The following is a 22,680-nucleotide window of genomic DNA, read 5'->3' as shown; positions in this document are numbered from 1 at the left end:
GGGTTGTGATTTGAACAAACTTGCATACTACCTGAGGATGCTTTCATATCAATATAGCTATAGTTGCTTAACATGCTTCATAACTGCATAAACACTGTGGCTAAGCCTGTATGGTGAGTAGTCCACCTAATGTTTACATTTTACAATTGCAATTTAACAGACAGGGTTTCTTGGATTTTTATTTCTTCTCTGTTTTTGTACAAATGAGCAAAAGACAAGTTATTTGAGACCTCTAAAATGTTGTAAACTCCAAATTAATTTTTAAGAACATGCACTTTTATAAAATTTACTGTACAGATATATCTACCTAAAATGGAGTATTATGTACTGTAACGTTTGCCTAAGTAAAATGTAAAGGCAGCCTACGCTATGTGATTTCATATAAAGAAAACAAAGTATTGCTATTCTTTTTTATACATATTACCCAAAAGTGTTGCAGTTTTGAATATTCAAGTTCATCCAAGTAAAACTTGCAGTCTATTATCACTGTTATAATAGACAGTGGCAGGTTTTGGGTATAAATGATTATAGAATTATGAAGTCTCCTATTTATGAGTCAATGCACAGACAATCTAAATCTTTTTAGCAATATCATGCTTTATTATTATTATTTGCAATGTCAGAAAATACATTAACAACTGAAACCAACTGCAAATGAGTGGACTAAACAATGTTTTTCAATCTTGTTTTGTCTACTACATTTGTATAAACATATGTTCAATACTATTGTAGAGTGGATGAAAATTAGCAGCTCATCACTTCTTAACCACAATGTGACAAGTATACAGTTTTTGTTGGAAAGAATCCAGTAACATGCTTAATTTGAGATGCAGATAAATTAATTCAATAGTTACATAGTTTCATCCTTGCTCCTTACGACTTAATTTTATACAACACATCCACTCCTTGTATATATATTACAATTCTTTCTTATTTTTGATGCCTTTTTTAAAAAGCTTGATTAATGTTAAATGTAGAACAGCATCACAACCACAACAGGAAATTTAACAGACAGTAGTTTACATGTATAATACAGTCAAACCTCATTAATCCAGCTACTGGACTTTCCCAGCAAATCATCCAGATTAGTGAAGTGTTCCGGATTACTGAAACATAGTTTGGATAATTGATGAATATAAATGTAAATTCTGTTCTCCACAAATTTTGTCCTGAAGGTGAAGCATCCAAATTATTGGATTCCTTAATAATGAGGTTTGACTGTACCATAAATCAACAACGTACACTGTACATATCAATCATCACACTCACAGTAATATACAATGTATATGCCAATATATGGCAAAATAATTTGATTATATACAGAATTACAAACAGTTTGAAGATTCCCCCTCAAAGTCAAAAGTCCAAAATATTTCCAGAGAAACCAAGAAGATTGGTTTAATCAAAATGTATTAATTGTAGTTTGTGCACAAAAAATCTTCATTTATGGATAATAATTTGTAGATAGGTTCTATTATGCTGAAACAAATATTAAAAGATTAATATACAATAACAATTATTTGATTTAGTAATTAATGTACACAATTGTCACCTTTGACTACATAATCATTTATACAATTTATATAAAGAGATAAAGTCTAAAATGCCAAGTATCCAACGACAGTGTTAAAATTTTTCCTAATGCTTGACAGATTTCCAAAGGAAGTTTACAAAATATGTTCAAATTCCAGTCAATATACTTAACAGGACTTAATTTCTAGGTTAGATTTGTGAGAATAATAAAAGAGATACTATTACATTCTGAATGACACATTCATCCAATAGTATAAACATACATTCTATACAACATTGTGATAGCATGATCTTGCATAAAATCTAAGAAAAACTGGTTGCAAATAAAAAAAAAACCTCAGTATTAGGAAACAACATTAATATAAATTTTAAAAATAAAAACAAATTTTAATAACAGTAATATTTTGATTTTCTAGTCATTAAAAGATACCATTTAAAAAAAATAAAACACAACCTTGTCACCCATCAGTGTCATTGTAGGGAAAAGATGGCAACAGCCTTTACAGTAAAACTTGATAGTACGAACATGGATATAGAAAATTTACTGATGTAGCAAATTTATAGATACATGTATAGCAAATTAATGGATATAGTCAAGTATTTGGGATCCATGGCAAAAATTCATAACAATTCCTTGCAAAACTTTATCTTATCTTTAATATGAAGAATTTACAGACATAGCAAATAGATTCTGTGTCCTGTAGAGGTTAAAAATAGTGAAATTTACATCCTTTTACAACAATATATTAAAAATCTCAAAATACTGATTCGACATTTTTTTGTACTTTTTATCTAAAATTTAAATCATCGGAAAATTTTACTTCTCCAAGGTAAGTTTTGTATTTAATACTTCTCTTAACATATTTGAAAGTTATACTTGAAAAAGAAAATATGTATATTGAGAATTTGCTATTTATGCTTTAAAACAAATTCATTATAGGTTATTACTCATTATGTATATAGTGAAGGGAATTTGCTATATCGAGTTTTACTGTATTTGCAGGATGACTTGAATGAAACTAAATCTGAATATCTATCTACCTTGATTGACTTGGATTTAAAAGATCAAGGAGGCTGAGTAGTAAACAGATTACCAAACAGATCCATCTTTAAAATATGAAATGGTATTTTTCTGTTTGAGCTGTCAAATTTAATGCAATTTCTTATATTTTTCCCAGGGGGTTTAAATATAAGCCTAAAATAGCCCTGACTAACATCCTCTAAAATAAAGCAAAAAATATGCATTATATAATAATAACAACTGATTTTTGTCACATTTTTGGAGAAAAATTTTTGGAATTTTTGAATATCTGTTGCAATAAAATTTCTTTGAAAAATTCAAGTAATTTAGAAAGTATACCATGTTTTCTGTCAAAGTTATTCCCCTTGGCCAGCATGTTTGGAGGTCAACCTTGGGAATTTTCTTTTTTGATTGATCAAATTTAAAACATGTATAGCAAGAATAAATGATATATGGCAAAAATCTTAACAATATAAAAATAATCATGAATTATAGGAGACTTTAATTAAGGCAAATTCATCAGAAAAATCAATCTTTTCTACACTTCAGTGACATCCAAGCATGGTGACCTCCTGTATGACAACCAACGGGAAATAACTCTTGATAAATTCAAGTCTATAGAAAAGTACAAGTTCCTCATCACAGATGGATTCACAGAAATGCATAGAACATAAGTATTTCAGCAAAACAAGACAATCAAACAAATCAATGAATTAAACTGTCACAATAAGTGTTCTTACACTGTAAAATGGCTGTTACACCTGAAAACACTTGATATTGCACATGGGTATAAGTCGGAAAACAATAATATGGCAAATCATTGGTAAAAGCAACATCAGGATAAAAAATATCAAATGAGTATATAAACTGGCATAGGTTTAAAAAAGTAGCATGTTAGCAGTAAATCAACTCATAATTAAATGTATTAAATACCATTCTACAAACTAATAATGTATAAGCCATGTACAAATTAAAACACACTGGAAGAAATAAATTGAACTTGTATACATAGCATACAAATAAGTACAAATGCCCATACCAATATCACATTAGCTCATATTAAACTGGTCCTCAAAGTTTTGCAAAAACAACCTAACTACCCCTTTTAATGGTGGTTTTGATAACTTTTAAAAACAAAAATAACACAACTATATGTATATATACCTGCTTGATAACAAAGGCAAGGATTGAAAAACAAATCAAAACAGAGGCTATAAAAATTTAGTATAAAATTCAACCATTAACAGAACAAAGATTTGGCAGACATTTACATGTATAAAAATATCATACAAAATTAAAGCTTACAAGTATTAGTACATGTACAAACTTTTACGTACAATTACAAAAATGTGGAATGCAGTGTTAAAATATTCTCACAGCAAGCTTTTCTACATTGCCAGTCATTTCAAGATTCCAGCCTAGGTTTATGATTTTCATATTTGGTAAAACTTGCTTAGACAGAGTCCCTAAAAATCTTCATGTACCAAGGAACAATCAGATTTTCAAATATCTTCAACAGGAAAACAGGAGATTCATTGGTAAATACTGTATGCAAAAAATTATGTTAAATTTTATACTGTCTCCTATCCAAAAAACACTACAAAATATTCACAAGCAAGTACAGACAGTTTGCATATCACCTTACACAATAATTTATAATGCTGGATTTATTCTTTTGAATGAACACCATCAAACACAACAGTTCTAATGTAGTTATTAGTTACGAATGGTAGATCAGCATTATTTGTCTTCTTTGCAAGCATTCTGTTGGATACCATTTCTTGCTTGTAGACTTACTTGACAGGGGACTTCAAGGTCTCCACAAAGCTCTGAACACTGTGTCGAAAGCAAGCACCAAAACTCTGGAAAATATAAACAAATCACACAGAGATTAATTATGTACTTAGTGTTGGTAATCCTCAGGATATACCTGTTCTTTTTACTCCTGTCTACAAAATATGAAGCATATTTGGAATTAAAAGTTTCCAGCTTTTTCCTTGTTTGATTTCAATACACATTTTACAACAATATGTAATATAATGACACAATAATAGAAATTGTTTGAACTCAAGGAAAATAATGCTATATAAGTGGAATTTTCAGCAGGACGTAATTTTAGCAATTTATCCTTAAAAATTTATAAATATATTTTAGCGAGAAGCAATTTTAACAATTTTATAATGTGGAGATAGACAGCTATTACCATTGATATGGAATGTATTGTTAGCGATATTCAATTTTAGTAATCTCAACACCCTCACTAGTAATGCCAAAATTGAATCCTTGCTAAAAATTCTGCTTACATGGTATTTAAATTCCTCTTAACAATAATTCAAGATGCAGAATTTTTGTTGTCATTATAAACCTTAAACGGTATGTTAAAATATTACAAGAAAGCTTAATATAGTCAAACCTCATTATCTCGAACTAGATGGGACCAAGAAAATACTTCGAGATATTTGAGGGTTCCAGATATCCAGGGTAAAATACTCAAGGAATAAGCGATTGGGACTTCCAAATCACTTTGACATATCCATGGTATTTGAGATATCAGTGTTCGAGATACCAAAGTTCAACTGTATTTCATATCCTATAAGTTTGTGTACCTACAAATGTGATAAAGGTCATCACGTATGGTCAGATTTGACTTTACTTTTAAGTAAACTGAACACAGACTGAACTCCATGTAGACTGGCCTTGACCCCCGACTGTACCCCCTCTGCACTGGCCTTCATCCCTGCTTTGAAGGTTGCCCCTATATTCTCCAACTACAGACCACAACAAAATGACATGCAAATCAAATACCATATGCCAAGATAAAGACAACAAAGGATAATAAGTAAAAAAACAGAATCATAAAAGAAGAAAAATTACAATAAGAATAGCCACAAAATTAATACAAAAGGTAAAAAAAATCACAAAACCAAATACCATATATCTTGTTTTAATATTGATGATATTATAAAAGATGTCAACAAAAAGAATGTGACTGATAAAAAAAAACAGGTCACCACAATATATAAAACAAAACAAAGAAATGTTCATTTTAAACACACCTTGTTTTTCTGTGTTGGAGTTGGGGTCTGAATTCCATGTGCATCTAAATATTTCTGGAACCGTAGCTGGAAAATAAATTAATTACATTAATATTTCATGAATGTCCTTTCACAAGTTTTTGCTATACACTGACAATCAAATATCTATAGTTTTTAACTATAGGCCACCCATATCATGACTTGTATCGTAACATTCTCAACAATCAACTTTGCCCCTCCTTAGGATTTTAAACCATGGACAAGGGATATTGATTTCACATTTTTTTTAGATGTCATCAGATTCATCATATTAATCTTCTACATGTATATGGATTACATTAAGAGAGATTTTTAAACATATATATTTCAATGTATGATCAACAAAGGAAAAAAGAATAAACTAGAGGTACTGTGAGCACTGAGCTCACAAAATGATACCCCCAGCTCCTAGATGAGTAAAATGACAAAGTGTAACAGATGGACGTAAGGAATTGTAGCGAACACCCCCATCACTATATAACACCCCCTCACTTTTCAAGTGAAGGTATAAAAAAAAAGAGTAGCTATACATGTTTTTATATGCATGAGTTTCAAAGACAATTAAGTACTTTGTTAACAAGCAGGAAGGACTGTGTTCAGAAAAAGATAAAGATATACATGTAATAAGTTTAGTGTTTTTCAAATATAAGTAATCAAAACTAAATCACAAAGAACCCTACCTTACAAGCTGCCTCTATAGTTTTACACAGAGGTCCAGCTGATGGCTCACAGTGGAACACATGGGCATAAAACTGGTCCTCAGCCCCATGTATAATGAAGCCACCCAATCTGTAACAATGTCAAAGTACAAGTTATCTCTCTTCATGAACATACCACCATCAGTGAGTTATGAACTACTAAGTCCTAGACATTTTAATATATAGAATAAACCACTAAACAAACTGATAAGTTTCATATTCAAGTACAAATATCTCCAGGTTTGGCCCCCAAAAAAAGACCACAGTGGGAAATACTGGTAATTTTCGGGAATAACTGGGAAATGATATTATAGCTTATTCCACACTGGTAAATACCACCACTGGTATTTCCAGGGCAACCCTGAACATCTCATGTATAAAAAATATTGTATTGACTAAGCTTAAGCTTAAATGCATTTAAGCTTTCATGTTAATTCTTTTCCATGAAGAAAACAATGTTACCATCAAATGTAAGGGAAGCACGATGATGCCCCAGAAAGATGAAGTGGTGACTAAAATCACCAACTTGTATTTATAGTTCCTATATTAAATTTTTACATAAGCTTTCCCCATGTAGGGACACATTATTATTCAAGACCGTTGTGCTCTATAGAATGATTAGCTATGACCTTGAACCCAACCGTGGCCTTCAACAATGTCCTAACACAATATCAAAGGTATATTCTCATGCTACTGCAAGTCCTTAACACTGGCCATTTTCACAAAAAGCACACCTATGATCTGAAAAAAACCCTACAATCATCTTGCAGGAAAGATACCCTTTGACTGAGGAAAAATAAATACTACAAAGCAGGAAGACCTAATAAATATGCCCTTTTCCAATTTTCTACTGAGTGCTGCTTTTGTGTGTGTGTGTGTGGGGGGGGGGGGGGGGGGAGGATAATGTATACTGGTTCAACACTTACTTGGCATTCTCCATGGCTATTCCCATGAATGACAGATATCGAATGCGACAGTCATCTATTCTGTTCTCTGGTTTCTACAAAATACAACACTCATTGAGTTTCTGTCCTGAGTAATGACTGTCAAATATCTATTAGAACCAGACAAGCTATTAAGGATATCCGATCCTCAGATAGGAATGATAACTCTTAAATCTATTATTTAATTTAAAAAGTCTCAAAATGAAGCTTGAAATTGAAATATTTTCTCGCAACAATTTCCTTTTATGCATCTCAATATGATTTAAGGTTCTTTGAAGTCTTAGAAATAATATTATGAAAAGTTGACATTGTACCCCACAAAGGTACAAAAATAAATTCATTTTTAGAGAAATCAAATTTCCTCTAATCTAGCATTAGTTCCCAATGCTTATGAGCATGATATGAAATTAGAAGTGATCTGGGATGTCTTGCAATGATAATACACACGTACGTTTTACACTATGTATTTTATAACAATTGAAATAAATAGAAGAACTAAAATACTGTATAAGTGTGCAAAACATTTAATTTTTTCCAAATGCCTGGATACCAATCATTTTTAAACCAAAAATATATTTGTTGATCAGTTTTCAATCAGAAAATCCATAGCTGGTGCTTTTATTCGCATTTACTAAAAATATATTTGAGATTTGATAATTTTCCCTTTATAATTTGATTAACTTTACTGATGAATTTTGAAGAAATACCATGGGTAAATACACGTTGTTCTGCAAAATCCAAGACATTTTTGTGATAATTTTCAATTACTGAAAAGCTGATTTTCAGAACCTGAGGATCGGACTACCTTAAGATACCAGGTTTAGTACCCTCTGACAATTACCCCATGTTCTGTTATAGTGAGAGTGGAGGGAGCTATTGCTACATCAACAAAGATCCATTTTTCTGGTGGGATCCGACTGTAGAGAGACTCGATGGCATTGTTTAGTACATCAGTCCCTACAAGACCAACCAAGAGCTAATTATGGATATTCTTATCAAGATTAGTTAAATATTTTCTTTAAAAATCATAAAACGAAATTGTGAACTGTAATTCATAGTTGAAGAAAAAGTGATATTCCTTGAATCCTACAGAAACTTTTATTGTAAAATTCTGACAGCAATTTTTACCTGTTGGCTTAGAGACCATTTCACGTCCAAGATAGTGACAGCGGATGATTTTCTTAGGTTCCTCCATTGGGGTAGGAAATGAAATACCTACGAAGACATTATTGTTACACAATTTGCATATGTTACAATATAACTTCATTATCTAAATATCATATTAAAGCTAACTTAAGTTGACTAAATTCAGATTCTAAAAGCTCCTTTAAAAATTTCACAGAGGACTGTGAATTTATTTTCAGGAACATTCAATTTTTTAATGCAATTATGCATATACATGATATGTATATAAATAATGTATATAATTTGTAGCCAACCACAATTATAGTTACTCCACTAAAGCTATAAACATAGATTTACAGATAGGAGTGACAGTTTTGCTTGTTCCATGACTTACTGCTATACAAGCTCTGAAAGGACAGCTTTTGTCCGTTTGTCTGTCCATTAGATTTGTCCAGGTTTGGGAGGTCGGTGGGCCGACTAAGTCGCTGAACCACTGCATTCTGTTCCAAGTGTCGCTCCAACATGATCTTCTTGCAGATGTCTCTCAGAGTGTTGGCAATGTGTCGAGCCGGGGTGTCACATCGAAACACATGACACATATGCTTCCTTGTTGTCTTATCACGAGCAACATAAGCAAAATCTCTGCAAAATTAAATCAAACATAGCTGACATAATTAAAAAAACTCCTACTAATTATACAGCTTTTTGCAAAAATTTTAAGTGGTGCAAAAACATTTGAATTAACAAAGAATTTAAAGAAAATTTACACCAAATGCCTCGACAACTACTGCTTTTAATTGTTACCAGAGAACAGAGGCCATACACACCAGTGACACTGTTGAACACTATTGCATATATCACATTGTTTGTGCTGTACATCTTTAATACAATTTGTTTGTGCTATAATACATAACCATTTTTATATCATTTTATTCCAAATGTAGAGAAACCATAAATTCTTCAGCAAATGTCACAAGGTGTGACTGAAGAAACAAACATCTATCTACATACAAGTATACACACATAATACAATATATTACCTCTCCCTGTGGTTGTTTGGGGAAAAAAAAAGAAATGAAATTGAAATTGAAGTATTACAGTGATGTTCACTCAATTGTATCTTATAAGCTTTACCATCATTTTAATTATTATGTTTTTTAAAAAAACACATATTACAACAAACTGCTAACAAAGACATTTTAAATTTCCATATTTAGATACATACCGTCCATTGTCTCTGCCCACTCCCCAGACTCTGATGGACTGTATGGGCTGTGAGTTAAGAGTGGTGAAATCCTGAGTGTCCACCAACCTCAGACTGTCTTTGTCCAGATCCATGTACAGATCCTTACCCTAAAGAGAATCAAGAAATTACACAGATACAATTTAATGGGCCACCAATTTACACACATATTATATATCACTTAACTGTGGCATCTACTATGTAAAAATAAACATTCATGTTTTTAAGAACAAATATTTTTAAATATTGATCCATACATGTATGTTTTTTTTTTTACTTGAGCAAAATCTTTACACAAATATTGAAAATCAAAGAGAATTATCCCAGGAAACCTACATCTCCCCATCGACCAACTACGTCGTTGATATCGTTCCTGCCAAATGACAAATCCACAATACATTTATTGACAGCTCGACTACTTCTCTCAGGAGTCAAATCCTCCTCAGCTATCCTGACCCAACCCAACGACTGAACTGCAAATCGTACTGGCTTCTCATGCGGTTCAGTCTTCCTTGGTTCTGGTTGCACCTCCTGCTTCGAGGAACTAAGTAATAAGAAAACCATTACTTATAAAGTAAAAAGGAATAAAACTGTGGTCTTACTATCATAATTAGCGTCCCTTATATCCTGGTAAATTACAACTAGATGTGTCGTAATGCCACGAATGCCTCCACAGGCAGCCAAAATTTCAAATGCCATATTAGTAGGGATGTCAACGAATAGTCGACTATTCGACTATCAGTCGAATGGACCGACGATCAAATAATGAAATGATATTCGAATGAATAAATTCAATTAAAGAATGATAAAGAGATGGAATTCTCATCTTATTTAAAATCGAGAAACGGTCTTTCCTCAGACACAGTCAATAAGATGATTTTCCTCATTCAAAACTGTTGACTTTACATGTAAAGAGTACAGTAATTAGAAATGCTTCACTTCTGCGAGAATTATTTGTCAATTAATGTGTTGTTTTTGTAATAAAATTATCTCACTATGCTGGGCTTTGTTTGTAAAATTATTAACTGGGCTTGATCTCAAACGATGTACCCATTATAGCCGTGACATGTTTGGACGCTACGATAATTATTATAGAGTTAATATTCTTTTACAAAATTCAAAGACATTTTGATAGCCGGGACAAAAAGTATATTCAACTGTTTAACATTATCACAGACATCTGGCGTGTGGGTATTGTGTGTTTTACCCCCCCCCCCCCCTTCCTTACCCCTCAATTATTTTAATAAGCTTAAAAAATAAATAGTACTGTCATTTTTTATGCTTACTAAAAAAAAACGTCTTTACAGACCAATTTATGGACAAGATTTAGTTAATATAAACACGCTATCCACATTTTAGGTCAACGTGAACATCTGTGTGTAACATTTGTTGTTACTTTTACTTTTTAATAAACTTGAAAAAAAGGTTTTGGGGTTAAATACGTCATGTACCAATGAGGTTTAAAATAAAATTTTATTTTCCAAAAAAGATTCGAATATATTCGACTATCGTTCGAATAATGCAATCGAATATTCAACTAAAGAAAATAAATATTTTGACATCCCTACATATTAGTTTTAAATTTGTTTGCATATAGTATACACAAAATGTGCATTATTTTATAACTTAGAAAATAAATAGAAACTATTGTAAATTGCACATTTGTAGCCAAGATAATGATTAGAAATTGTGAATTTTTAAATAGTTTCCAAGTTCAAGGGGAATAACTGTCAAAAATCATTGGACCAGGACCAAATTTGAACTTGACCTGTATTTTCTGTTAAAATACCTGCATATGCAATTTCAACCTTAAACATACATCCCTACAAAAGTAAGAGAGTGGAAAATGAAAATTTCTTTTTTTTTTCTAAGTTCAAGAGGGATAACTCTGTCAAAAAATCATCGGACCATGACAAAATTCTAACTTGACCTGCGTATTCCTATGATGTATCCATATGTCAAATTTGAGTTGAATGTGTGCAATTGTTGCAGAGATAATGAACGGAAAGTGAATGATGATGGAATGACAGAACAGGGTAACACTATATGCCCCCGGCCAATTTATGACGGAGGCATAAAAACCCTTTTCCACAACAATCAAAACTATTACCTCTAATACTCACATGTTTTGCAATGATTTTGCAGCATATTGTAAGGCATGGCCTTCAAAAGCCTTTAGTGGGTCCTCTGTATTAGAGGATACACTAGATGGACTAGAGGGTACAGATCCATTTGTAGAGCCAGAACTCTGAAAGAATACAGAAAAATACCACACTATAACACATTCTATGCTTGAATCATCATAATTGGAACTGAAAAAAAAATACTACAGTGTAAAAAACTTGTTTAGTAGAAACACAGACGTAGGGAATTTACATTTTATGATGCCTGACAAATTCCAACAATTCCTTGTAAATTTTTACGGTTATAAAGAACTCAGATATTACAAATTTATGGATAAGGCAAATTGATTTTGTGTTCTGTACAAGTTAAAAGATAACAAAATATACATCTTTATAATGATTTTTTTAAGATCATAAAATTTTGAAACTGACATTATTTTTCATAAAAATTCATATTTGAAATTAAATTCATCAGAAAACTTAAGTCCTCCAAGATAATTTTTGTATTAAATACTTCCCTGAACATATTCTGAAATCATACTTAAAGGAAAACATGTACTCTGATTTCACTATATATACTTTAGGAAATTCACTATACAGATATACCAACTCACGAATTCAGAGGTCCCAAGGACTTCACTATAACCATGATAACAGAGTTTTACTGTATATTGCTACAATTCAAACTTCATGCATAATGTCCCAATTCAAAACAATACTGTAGCTCTACAGAACTTTTTTTTAAGTTCTCTAATTATAATCAGATTTTAATGTTCTGAGTAATTTCATTATCTGGCTTTCACAGTATGATGTACAGGCTAAAACATGTAAAACAAATGGAACATACCGAATTACTCTTAACACTCAGTGACCTAAGTGTGGTCTGTTTGACATCGGGTGGGGCTGGTGATGGTAGCTCCCTCTGGATCGTCCCACTCTTGATGTGCCAGTAATACGCCCCCTCCTCGTCCTCACACTTCTCCCAGCCAGGTGGCAGCACCACTTCCTTCGGCACGTCCTACACAAGGTCAACAGAAAAACCAATCAGACAGTATAACAGATTGCATAATCATAAGTGTAACAATTTTGTGGGGCTTCTTCATTTCAATTTTAAAGTGCACTACTTGACACGAGAAATGTTTACGAAGACTGGAGAGCTAAAATAAAGATTATGGCCGGATGTAAGTAGGGATCTCAGAAATACTGCAGTGACAATCGGATTTGTGAAACCCTGTCATCTAAAGCAACAGTTAATCACTGCAACACCAGACAAGGGCCCAACAAGTTCCGTGGATCAATATTAGAGGAGACACTAGAGAGAGTTCTAATTACACGATTGCAGTAAAATGTACGCAGTGTATCTTTATTTTGTGCTAATAAATAATCCTCAAAAACTGCAGATCAAGAACATCTCAAGACAATGGGACTCTCTCATTGCATGACAAAGTGAAGCCCTGTTTTTGAAGAATATGACTTGTGGGATAACAAGATCTTCAATCCTGATTAGAGGAATGGTCTTTATCACAGACTCCATACTCCATCCTCTATCTGTAAAATTTCCTTTGATGGCACTGTGATGGTCAAATCTTTTAACTACTTACATTTAAAGTTCACTTTAAGTCATTATTTTACTATTTCACACATGATTTATCAGTTGCTTAAAGAAAAGAAAGCCATTCAAAAATTACTTGTGACATATAATGCATATTACATCCCCCATTCACATAAAATCTCTGTCTGGCATCTTCTTTACTACTGGCAAGGACATAAAAACATTGGGATGCAACTGGCAAAGACCAGAATCCCCAACCTTTCAATATTTGATTTGATGGATCAAAAACACATAAGTCTATTGGGTAAAACATGGTTTTTTGCATTAAAAAAATATTTCTAGTGGTAATTTCTTTTGTTAATTGAAACTTTAAAATGTTTTTAATATGCTGTGTTTATTTATAATATGTATAAAGGAACTTAACCAATATTCTGATTTTTTGTCTCAGAACATGAAACAATTATTTTGAAAAATAAGTTTTCTTTTACCCCTGTGGGTGTGGTTTCTTCCGAACTGTCCTGCTCTGATGACTTAGTGACCACTGAGGAAACATCATCATTAACAGGTCCATGGACATGTGTCCCATCATCTGATCTTGCATCTGAATGGATACCACTATCAGGCGAGTTTATGTCAAACCTAAAACATAAATTAGCAATGCTTACTTTTTTGGCATCTCCAAAAAACACAGGCAATTCCTTAAATTTAACTTTATGAAATTTTATATTTATCCCTACTATTTTCAGTGAAAGTGGGGGATATCAGGCCTTTCCAAATCTGCCTGTATCCGGTACTATACCCGGCTCAAATTGTAATTGTACCGGACAAAATATTGAAAAAATATTTGACTGATAAAAGTTTAGCAACATATTTAATTAAAATCACTTCCACAAGGTACCTCCTATTTTTTTTAAAAATACTTGCTTATAATCTTTTTGAAAGCCCTGGGAAATAAATCTGGTCTTCTGTCTGTCCATCTGTTTGTGTGTAACACTTTCATTTCTGGACAATATCTCTTAAAAGCCTTTGGGTTTTTGTAATGAAATTTTATATCATAACTCCATATGGCCTAAAAAAAAGACCCCTATTGATTTTGAGGTTAAAGGTCAAGGGAAACCTTTCAGATTTTGTGATGAAATTTTATATCACAACTCCTTATGGTCTAAAAACACCCCTATTGATTTTGAGGTCAAAGGTCAAGGTAAAAAATTCTTACATTGCAAATAACGGTTCCCTGATGATAACTTTAGTTTAGTTTTCTTTGAGCTATTTTTCAATAAAATTTTTAAAAAATATTACTCCCTATGGCCTACAGAAGACCCCCTATTGATTTTCAGTTGAAAGGTCAAAGGTCAAGGTCATATAAATTCATACATTCTGCATGTAACACTTTCATTCCTGGGTGATATCTTAAGAAGGCTTTGAGATTTTGCAATGAAATGTTGTATAAAAACTCCTTATGGTGTAAAGAAGATGAGATCAAAGGGTCACAGGTCAGAAATTCATACATTGCAAATAGCATTTTCCTTTTTTCAAACTTTAATTTTCTTTAAGCTTCTTTCAATATGGCCTAAAAAACCAATATTGATTTTTAAGTCAAAGGTCAAGGTCAGAAATCCATACAATGCAAAAAATGATTTCCAGATAATAATTCTAGTTTTCCTGGAGCTTTTTCAATGAAATCTTAGAACATATCCCCAAATGACTCAAAGACCCAATTTGATTCTTAGGTCAAAAGGTCTAGGTAATAAACTCATATCTTGCAAAAAATGGTTTCCTGGTGATAACTCTAGTTCTCTTTGAGGTTTTGCAATGAAATTTATACCTTTAGTCAATATGACATTAAAAAAAGACTCCTATTGACATTGAGTTCAAAAGGTCAAAATCCAAGGTCAGAATTTTATATATTGCATACAGTACTTTACTTCTCTGTAAGCTTCTGCAATGAAACTTAAGGTAATGAATTTCTTTAACCTAAAAAAGACCCCTTTTGACTTAAAGTCCAAAAGCTGAAGGTATTTTTCCATCTGCATAACTTTTTTCACTTTTTCTACCCTCATTTTTTTCTTTAACAGGGGACACAAATTCTCTGAATTAGCATGTCATAAAAGCTTCATTTCTTTGGGAAAAAAATACAATTCTTTTGCAAGAAAGCAGACTTGACTCCTATGACACTGACTTGACTTTGGCCTGGCTGACTGGAGATGTAATCCCACTCCACTCCAGTTCCAGATCCAGGTCGGATGAGACGGATTGGGACTTTTCCTTGGCTTTGCTTTCCAGCATGGAGTAATAGTCCAGAAACCCTGTGGATTTCTTGCCAGAGTTTTCATTCTCCACTTGTGAATTCCTGCCCCCTTTCTGTATTAGATTTTTCTCATTTTTCCATGTGTTTTGTTTTAAGTCCTTGTTTTCACATTCACTCCTGTCTTCATCCTCTGATGAACTGTCGGCAGACAATTCGGCCAGAAGTCTCTGTTTCTCACTTTTGTTGGAGTATTTTTCTGAAGCAGATTTATTGTCTAACAGAGACATTGACGTGATGTCTACCTCATCATAGATGTTTACGTCTTTGTTAATTTTACTGGATTTCATTTTAAGTTGGTCTTCAAATTGGTAGTTGGGATTGGAGAAACTAAGGAAAGTGTTTTCTGGATCTGAAATAGATTTATCACATGTAAATTTTGATTAGTATTTCATCATTTAAATTCTTCATATAGAAAAATTTTGTTCTATCAACTTAAAATATAAAATTAACTGTTTTGAGTCATATCCAGAAGCTTAGGGAACTATCCAAAGACTGTTGAATTATAAACTTGTACAAGATAAAATATATTACTAGTAATTCTTAAGGAGAATGATAATTCAATGAGTTTTTTTTTAATTCAATATTTCTATTCCACCCTATTCTAAAAGCTATTCATGTAAAACATGTTCTCTAAGTTAATTATATGTAATGCTAGTCAAATGTCTCACTTTGATTTCTTTTTTCTAGTAATGATTCTTTCTGACTAACCCTGCTAACAGGTCAGACAAACTAACGACCCAAAAGCCCAACTCCTTGTGGTGTTAATTATCCAAGCATTCTCATAAAACACCAAAATTAGAATCCTTGAAATCAAATTCTTGTAAAATGATTGATATTTATATGGATCAATGCCAATAGTTAAATGGCTCTGACAATAAATATAAATTCTGCAGGAAGTCTAAATTCTGTAACACAAATGAATTGGGAAAAATTACAGCTTCTCATGGACTGAAGTAATTACGAGAAATCATATTCATTTTCTCAGAAGTTTCTAATGTTTACTTCAAGTAAGGCTCTGCATCCGTTTCGATTTTTTCCACTCTTCAGCATCGATTTGAATATCAAATCAAATAATTAAGTCAAATGTAAATTTACATTTTCTGCAATATTTTTCACAATGGTCCATAAACTAACACCACAACATTGTATATGGGATCGAAAATGTTCCCTTCCTGTTTAATGGTAATGATTTCCCTATTCGGATTCTTTATCAAATAAAAGGTTCTGGGACCATGAAGCAAGGTTCTGCATGATTCCAATTTTTCCAGTCAAAGCTTGTAAACATGAGGTACCATGTTAAAAATTAACCTCAATGTTTTAGTGTGCTAATCAAAGTAACGTATCTCATTTTTTTGGTGTTCAAACACATTTTATGACACTATTACAAAATCTTACAAAATTTCCACAATAACTTTGGCAAATATTATTCAAGTTATCTATATAATCATAAATCTAATAGATAAATTGCTGAATTCTGAAAAAAAAGTTTGTTTGTATCATTTATCCTGAAGGGGTAAAAAGAGTTCGCCTGCTAGATGTCAGAAGAGAAAGAAGAATTTCTTATTACACGTTGCATTTTCTGAGCATAACAAATATTGTCTGGCCCTGATGGCTTGAAATTGATGCTTTTGGTCAGGAATTTCAAAAACTGTAAAAGGCACATTACTCAATACAAACAAGTGAACAATTGAAGAATTTCAAGAATTTCAAAGACATATTTCATGCATAGTGCACTCTCAAATTATGATATTTATGCCCTAAGTCATGGAATGCTAGTGGCATACACGCTGGACCCAAAGGACATTAATTTCACAAAATATGGCAGACAGCTCATTTTTTAATCATTGTGATGCAAATAATTTGCCTGTTAGATTTCAAGCCATAAACTAAGAAATGAAATTCAAAGATAGAATACACTTTCAATCTATTGGCCAGAACCCCAAAACTGGCCCTGGATCCCCAAACTATGACCCTGGTAGATGCCTTGAAGAATTTTAAATGTTGTATACATTGAATATTATGACCAACTCATGCACATCTTTGGTCAAAATCCTGAAACCTGAGGTCATGCACTTCACAATTTTGGTAGAGGGTTTGTTGTGAAGTACCTTGGTACCGTATAACCATTCAGACAGGATGCCTGCTCACTGTTCAGTAGAAAAGATGATTTTTGAAGATAGCACGACTTTTGCTGATGGACAGTGATCAACACATAAGGTAGGGAATGTGGAATTATGAAAATCAATTTCCATAATCCATCAAATGTTTGTTTTTTTTTGCCAATATTGGCTGAAATTGGTTTAGGAGTTTTAGAGAAGAAATAAAAAATGTTCAATACACCCTGTATCAGTGACTCAAATGATCTGAAATGTTGCTTTGGAAATATGAACTGCAAAGGGATGGGATACTTAAAAAAAAATATTCCTGAAATTTCCTAAAGATAAATTCTTTATTTGTGGCTGGAACAATTAATTTTGCTGTATTCTAAGGTACTTTTCTTTAAATCATGACTGTAATTTTGATGTACTTCACTACCCACCTTATATGAGTGGGTCACTGTAACAGTACACTGGGGCCATTAACTCTGTCTCTCCAGTCATAAAAGCTCTAACATTAGGTCCTTGATCAACAGCCACATCCCAGCAATTCTTTGACATTTGATGCAAAATATCATCAAGTCAAAGACAGCATATATCTTGTCATGCATTGTATTCAGTTGCAATTCAGACATGTATTTATTAATAAACTCATCATGCCAAAAGCTTCACATCTTTTTATATAATAATCTGACTGTCTCAAACTGGAGGAGGGAGATGAAGCAGAAAATGTCATCAGTGCCCATCTTAATGGGACGTCCAGTTAAAACCATTAAAATATGACCCAAGAGCAGCTATCAGTTGATAAAAATCAGAAAAGTAGCAGAGAAGTGAAGCACCAACACAGTAAATTGGAGCAAGCTTCAGAAATTCACAGGAAAATGACATTATTCCTCTATTCCTCTTCAACAAGCACTGAATCCATTTTGATGATGAGATGAATCTACAAGATTTTGCCATGACAATTTCTACTATGACCAAGTGTAATTTTGTTCAGCTCAACAAGCTGGAAATCTTTTTGTTCTTTGGGATTTGATGGTTGGAAGCTTTGAAATAATAAAACAGGGTTCTCACTAGGATTTTGCTAACTTGAGTCCCAGGACTCAAGTTTTCTGAGAAGGTTGCGTCCCAGCTAAATTTGATGCGTCCCAGAAAAATTATGTTGAGTCCCAACTAAAATATTGCAGTATTCTTCCATCCAAACATCAATAAAAATCTTTTATCATTTTATCAGTTTGTTTACGCAATATTAACATATTCAAGTATATAAACTGGTAATGCATTCAAGCCATATTCTAAAATACACGCGTAATCAATTGCCATAAAAATAACTTGGTGTTTATAAAGCTAAAATTAACTGTTGCATAATCAACTAGTACCCAAAAGTTGACTGTGTACAATCACAGGTGTCATGTGCAATGAGGCGTAACTAATCCTGTCGGTCGTCTGCACTGGGTGAAATTCACGAGATAATCAAGCCCCATTGTGTATACAAGCAGTAATTATGGTTTCTGCATGTAGATAACACTCAAGATTCAAAAGTGTTTTTTTTTTTTAAAGTTTGGCATGCGACACTATTATGACTGGACCATAGGCACTCCCCTGCTTAATTGTTAAAAAATATATATCTACTATACTATAAACGTTATGTTTATAGTATAGTAGATATATATTTTTTAACAATTAAGCAGGGGAGTGTCTATGGACTGGACTAATAAACATGAAATATCTTATGATCAATCCCTGTTTAAAAAAAGTGAAATAAGTACAAGAAAAGTTGTTTCTTGGATAAACTTTATGATAGTTACATGAAGGTTTCGATTAAATATTTCTTTGACAAATCCTAACATCTAAATTTCCCGTTTTCGAAATCTCCCGAATTTTCTCGCTAACGAGGACGCGTCCGATCACGAGTCTGCGGACGCATCGTTTTTAAGAACCTTGCGTCCCAAGGAATTTTGCTGCGTCTAGGACGCAGATTCTTGCGTTAATGAGAACCCTGTAAAACCAGTACAGCAATACCACTCTTTCATGTCCCATAATGAATTACAAAATACCTGAAGCTTAACAAAAGTGTACACTTTTCAGACCAGTGTATCAAGTTAAAAATCACAGAACTGTACTTCAATTTTTGTTTTTTGCTTTGTTTTCTTTCTTTCTTTCTTTTTTTTTTTTTTTGGGGGGGGGGGAGGGGTATTACTGTTGTACTTAACCAACTCGTATCTGAATGAAATCCAAGTTACATATTTTTCATGGAGGATTTTTTTAAACCTTTTTAACAATCAACAATATTGGCATCAGTTTCAAAACTGGCGTAAGAGTTTTAATAAACTGTTTTGTCCAAATATGGGGCTTTGTACATAGTCAATAAAGTTAACAGGTACAATGCTAATATTATCAGATAAAACAAAGTGCAATAGCTTTAATTTCAGCCTTTGTAATTATCACAGAATATCCAGGGACTTAATTACATCTTAATCAGTGTAATTTAATAAATCACCAAGGAGCTATTTCCACAACCAGGCCTCTTTACACTGATCACTATCAACAATAACTGTTGAACATTTGTCAACTATTCCTATCTGAAACCAGACTTGATATTTGTATAGCCTCACAGTAATGCAGTCAACATTTAAAGGATATATTTTCAATAAAAAAAAAAAATTAAACTGCAAGTGTATTCAACAAAATTATTAAAATTTATTTTAAAAGTTTGTTTTTTGTTTCATTGGTATTATCATGCATGCAAAGGACACATTTTTCCGGTATCAAATGAAATCTCTACAAAGTGCAATACTTGGCCTTCTTTTTCTTGTCATACCTGCAAAGCTGCACTTAGCTACAGAACTCACTGGTCCAAAAAAAATTGGGATGGACGACCAGAATGCTATAGTGCCACCCATTGAAAAATGCGTATATTAATGGCGCACAAAAGTGTGCTGTATCTCAATTTATTTCTCTGTATATTTAAACTGCCATCTCAAAATATTGCTAAATTAACCAAAACAGTCAAATCAAAACATTTCAAAAAACCATTGTTAATACCCTCCTGGGCCTGATATTGAGATCATCCAAAATTTCGCCTATTTATACTGCCTTTTTGGATGGCAAGACAATTCAGTCAAATGCGATTCATGCAGATGTCAACAACAAGAGTACTTGAGAGAGAACAAGCTTTTGTGTTGTCGAGGTAAGAATTTGGAGAAACAAATCCAGAACCGAGGGCAACTTTTTGTGCACAATAAATATACAGTTTTTTTTCTCTCTGGCCTGACAATATTTTTTCTTTTCAGAGAGCTACAGTTCTGCAGCTATTAAGTTGCACCTGCATGCTTTAGCAGGATTATTTTTAAGTAAAGTATAAAGTATAGAAAAATTTAAAAAGAAATTTTTGTAGAATAGCAAGAAATACTGTTTGAATTCTTACAAATGAGGTTTTATGCAAATGATTTGCAATAATATCAATATGCATGGTTGTTAAATTTGGCTTGTTTACACTATTTAGCATATATGACACACTATTTTTAGAACATTAAATATTGGAAAATTATTTTTGATACGAAAAATTCTGTGGTGAAATGCTGTATATTTACACATATAGTCTTGTTGGTCATATTTTTCTATCACATGCTTAAGTTAAAAATACATGTATATAAAAATATTTTCAATTTATTTTGATAATTAAAAAAGGCAAGATTACATTTAGTTTTATAATAGCTATTTTACCTGTATTTCTTCTAGAGTGATTCATATTTAGGTGAAGTTATTTGCACAATAACTCATATCCTCTGCCAAAATATTTGTTCAGGATAAATTTCAAATGCAAATCCATGACTGAATTATCAACTGGTGCATTACAAACTTGGGCAAGCCAAAAAAAAATAAGTATGTGCACCATATTTTTCTTAAATATAATTATGTCCAAGCTTGAAGTACATCTATAACCACTATTACTCTACATTTGTATTACACAGATGCACAACTTCATAACTTTACAAAATATATTACTTTAAAACATTGCTGTGATGTCATGCCTTTGTTCTTGCAGTCTAAAAATTTACCTGTAGCCGTCCGATAATAATAATTAACAGTCCAATAATATATTATCGGACAGCAGTGATAACAAAATCGGACAGTAGTTAAAAAACAACAACTAGAGTGAAATTAAGGTTTAATTTGTCCAGAAACCAAAAAAAAGTTAGGGAGAAAAAAATCACAGAAAGCGAATGCGAGGAAATTAAGTTGTTAAAAAAAGCAAATCCAAGAAGAAACTGGAGTTTCAATCTTCCTCCTAAGTATTACTTTCCATTCGGTTTTTTGCAAAGCGTTTTCGATACAGCTCTGTGAATAAGCCAATTTAAATCCATTTCTGATAAATAACCAGTCTGCGAATCTCATCATTTAACAAGGTTTGTTCGCCAATGACCACACTTTTAAAACAGAAGATTTTCATTATATCATCCCATTAAAAATTTAGATAAAAATCAGCATTTTTACTTTAAATGCATTTTGAAGATATCATCCAACACTGTATCTGTATCAATGTCAAATGCACTAAATAAAAAAATATTCCAAATCATAAAAAAATCCTTCACCACCTGACCACTGTCCATAGTTCCTGCTAAGCCAAACGACTGCCATTGAATGAATGAATGAGACAAAAGAGTTCACTCACTGATTTTACTGTCTAAAGAAAAAAAACTTTCTCTTTTCTTTTGTCTACTTATTAGATGGTTTCAGGTAGAAAACTATTGATGCCTGAACTCCTATTGTGTAATTATCGGACTCCTCCAGGTAACTTTTGGACATTTAAATAGCAATGTTTTAAGTAAGATATATGCCTCATACGATTCTATATGTAAAATTATCAGACTATTTTCAGCCCTAACGGGCCTCAAACAGTCTGATAATTTTACATATAGAACAGTATTCGGCATATATCCATTACATAAATTCATTTTAT

The 22,680-nt window shown here is 32.4% G+C and overlaps 1 protein-coding gene across 2 annotated transcripts in view; it reads right to left on the bottom strand.

Moving 5' to 3' along the window:
• Nucleotides 1-1,239: 1,239 nt before the first annotated feature.
• Nucleotides 1,240-22,680, bottom strand: part of LOC133193431 (protein Fe65 homolog) — a 60,436-nt gene continuing 38,995 nt past the window's right edge. Inside the window, exons 5-18 of one of the 2 annotated variants that reach the window (XM_061329370.1) lie at nucleotides 15,493-15,970; nucleotides 13,802-13,952; nucleotides 12,609-12,779; nucleotides 11,762-11,886; nucleotides 9,975-10,182; nucleotides 9,621-9,748; nucleotides 8,790-9,037; nucleotides 8,399-8,485; nucleotides 8,112-8,227; nucleotides 7,253-7,326; nucleotides 6,309-6,417; nucleotides 5,611-5,676; nucleotides 5,161-5,322; nucleotides 1,240-4,414 (exon numbers count right to left, since the gene is read on the bottom strand). In XM_061329370.1, coding sequence (XP_061185354.1) covers nucleotides 5,182-5,322; nucleotides 5,611-5,676; nucleotides 6,309-6,417; nucleotides 7,253-7,326; nucleotides 8,112-8,227; nucleotides 8,399-8,485; nucleotides 8,790-9,037; nucleotides 9,621-9,748; nucleotides 9,975-10,182; nucleotides 11,762-11,886; nucleotides 12,609-12,779; nucleotides 13,802-13,952; nucleotides 15,493-15,970 — 2,102 coding nt within the window. In that variant the 3' untranslated portion in view covers nucleotides 1,240-4,414; nucleotides 5,161-5,181. Of the gene's footprint in view, nucleotides 4,417-5,160; nucleotides 5,323-5,610; nucleotides 5,677-6,308; nucleotides 6,418-7,252; nucleotides 7,327-8,111; nucleotides 8,228-8,398; nucleotides 8,486-8,789; nucleotides 9,038-9,620; nucleotides 9,749-9,974; nucleotides 10,183-11,761; nucleotides 11,887-12,608; nucleotides 12,780-13,801; nucleotides 13,953-15,492; nucleotides 15,971-22,680 lie in introns of both variants that reach the window. The other variant, XM_061329369.1, reaches the window with a different exon arrangement.

This window comes from Saccostrea echinata, unplaced genomic scaffold (assembly GCF_033153115.1).
Source record: "Saccostrea echinata isolate AGI-Se365-2 ecotype Australia unplaced genomic scaffold, CSIRO_AGI_Sech_v1 ptg000027l, whole genome shotgun sequence".
Lineage (NCBI taxonomy): Eukaryota > Metazoa > Mollusca > Bivalvia > Ostreida > Ostreidae > Saccostrea > Saccostrea echinata.
This window is presented reverse-complemented; position numbering and strand designations above follow the sequence as displayed.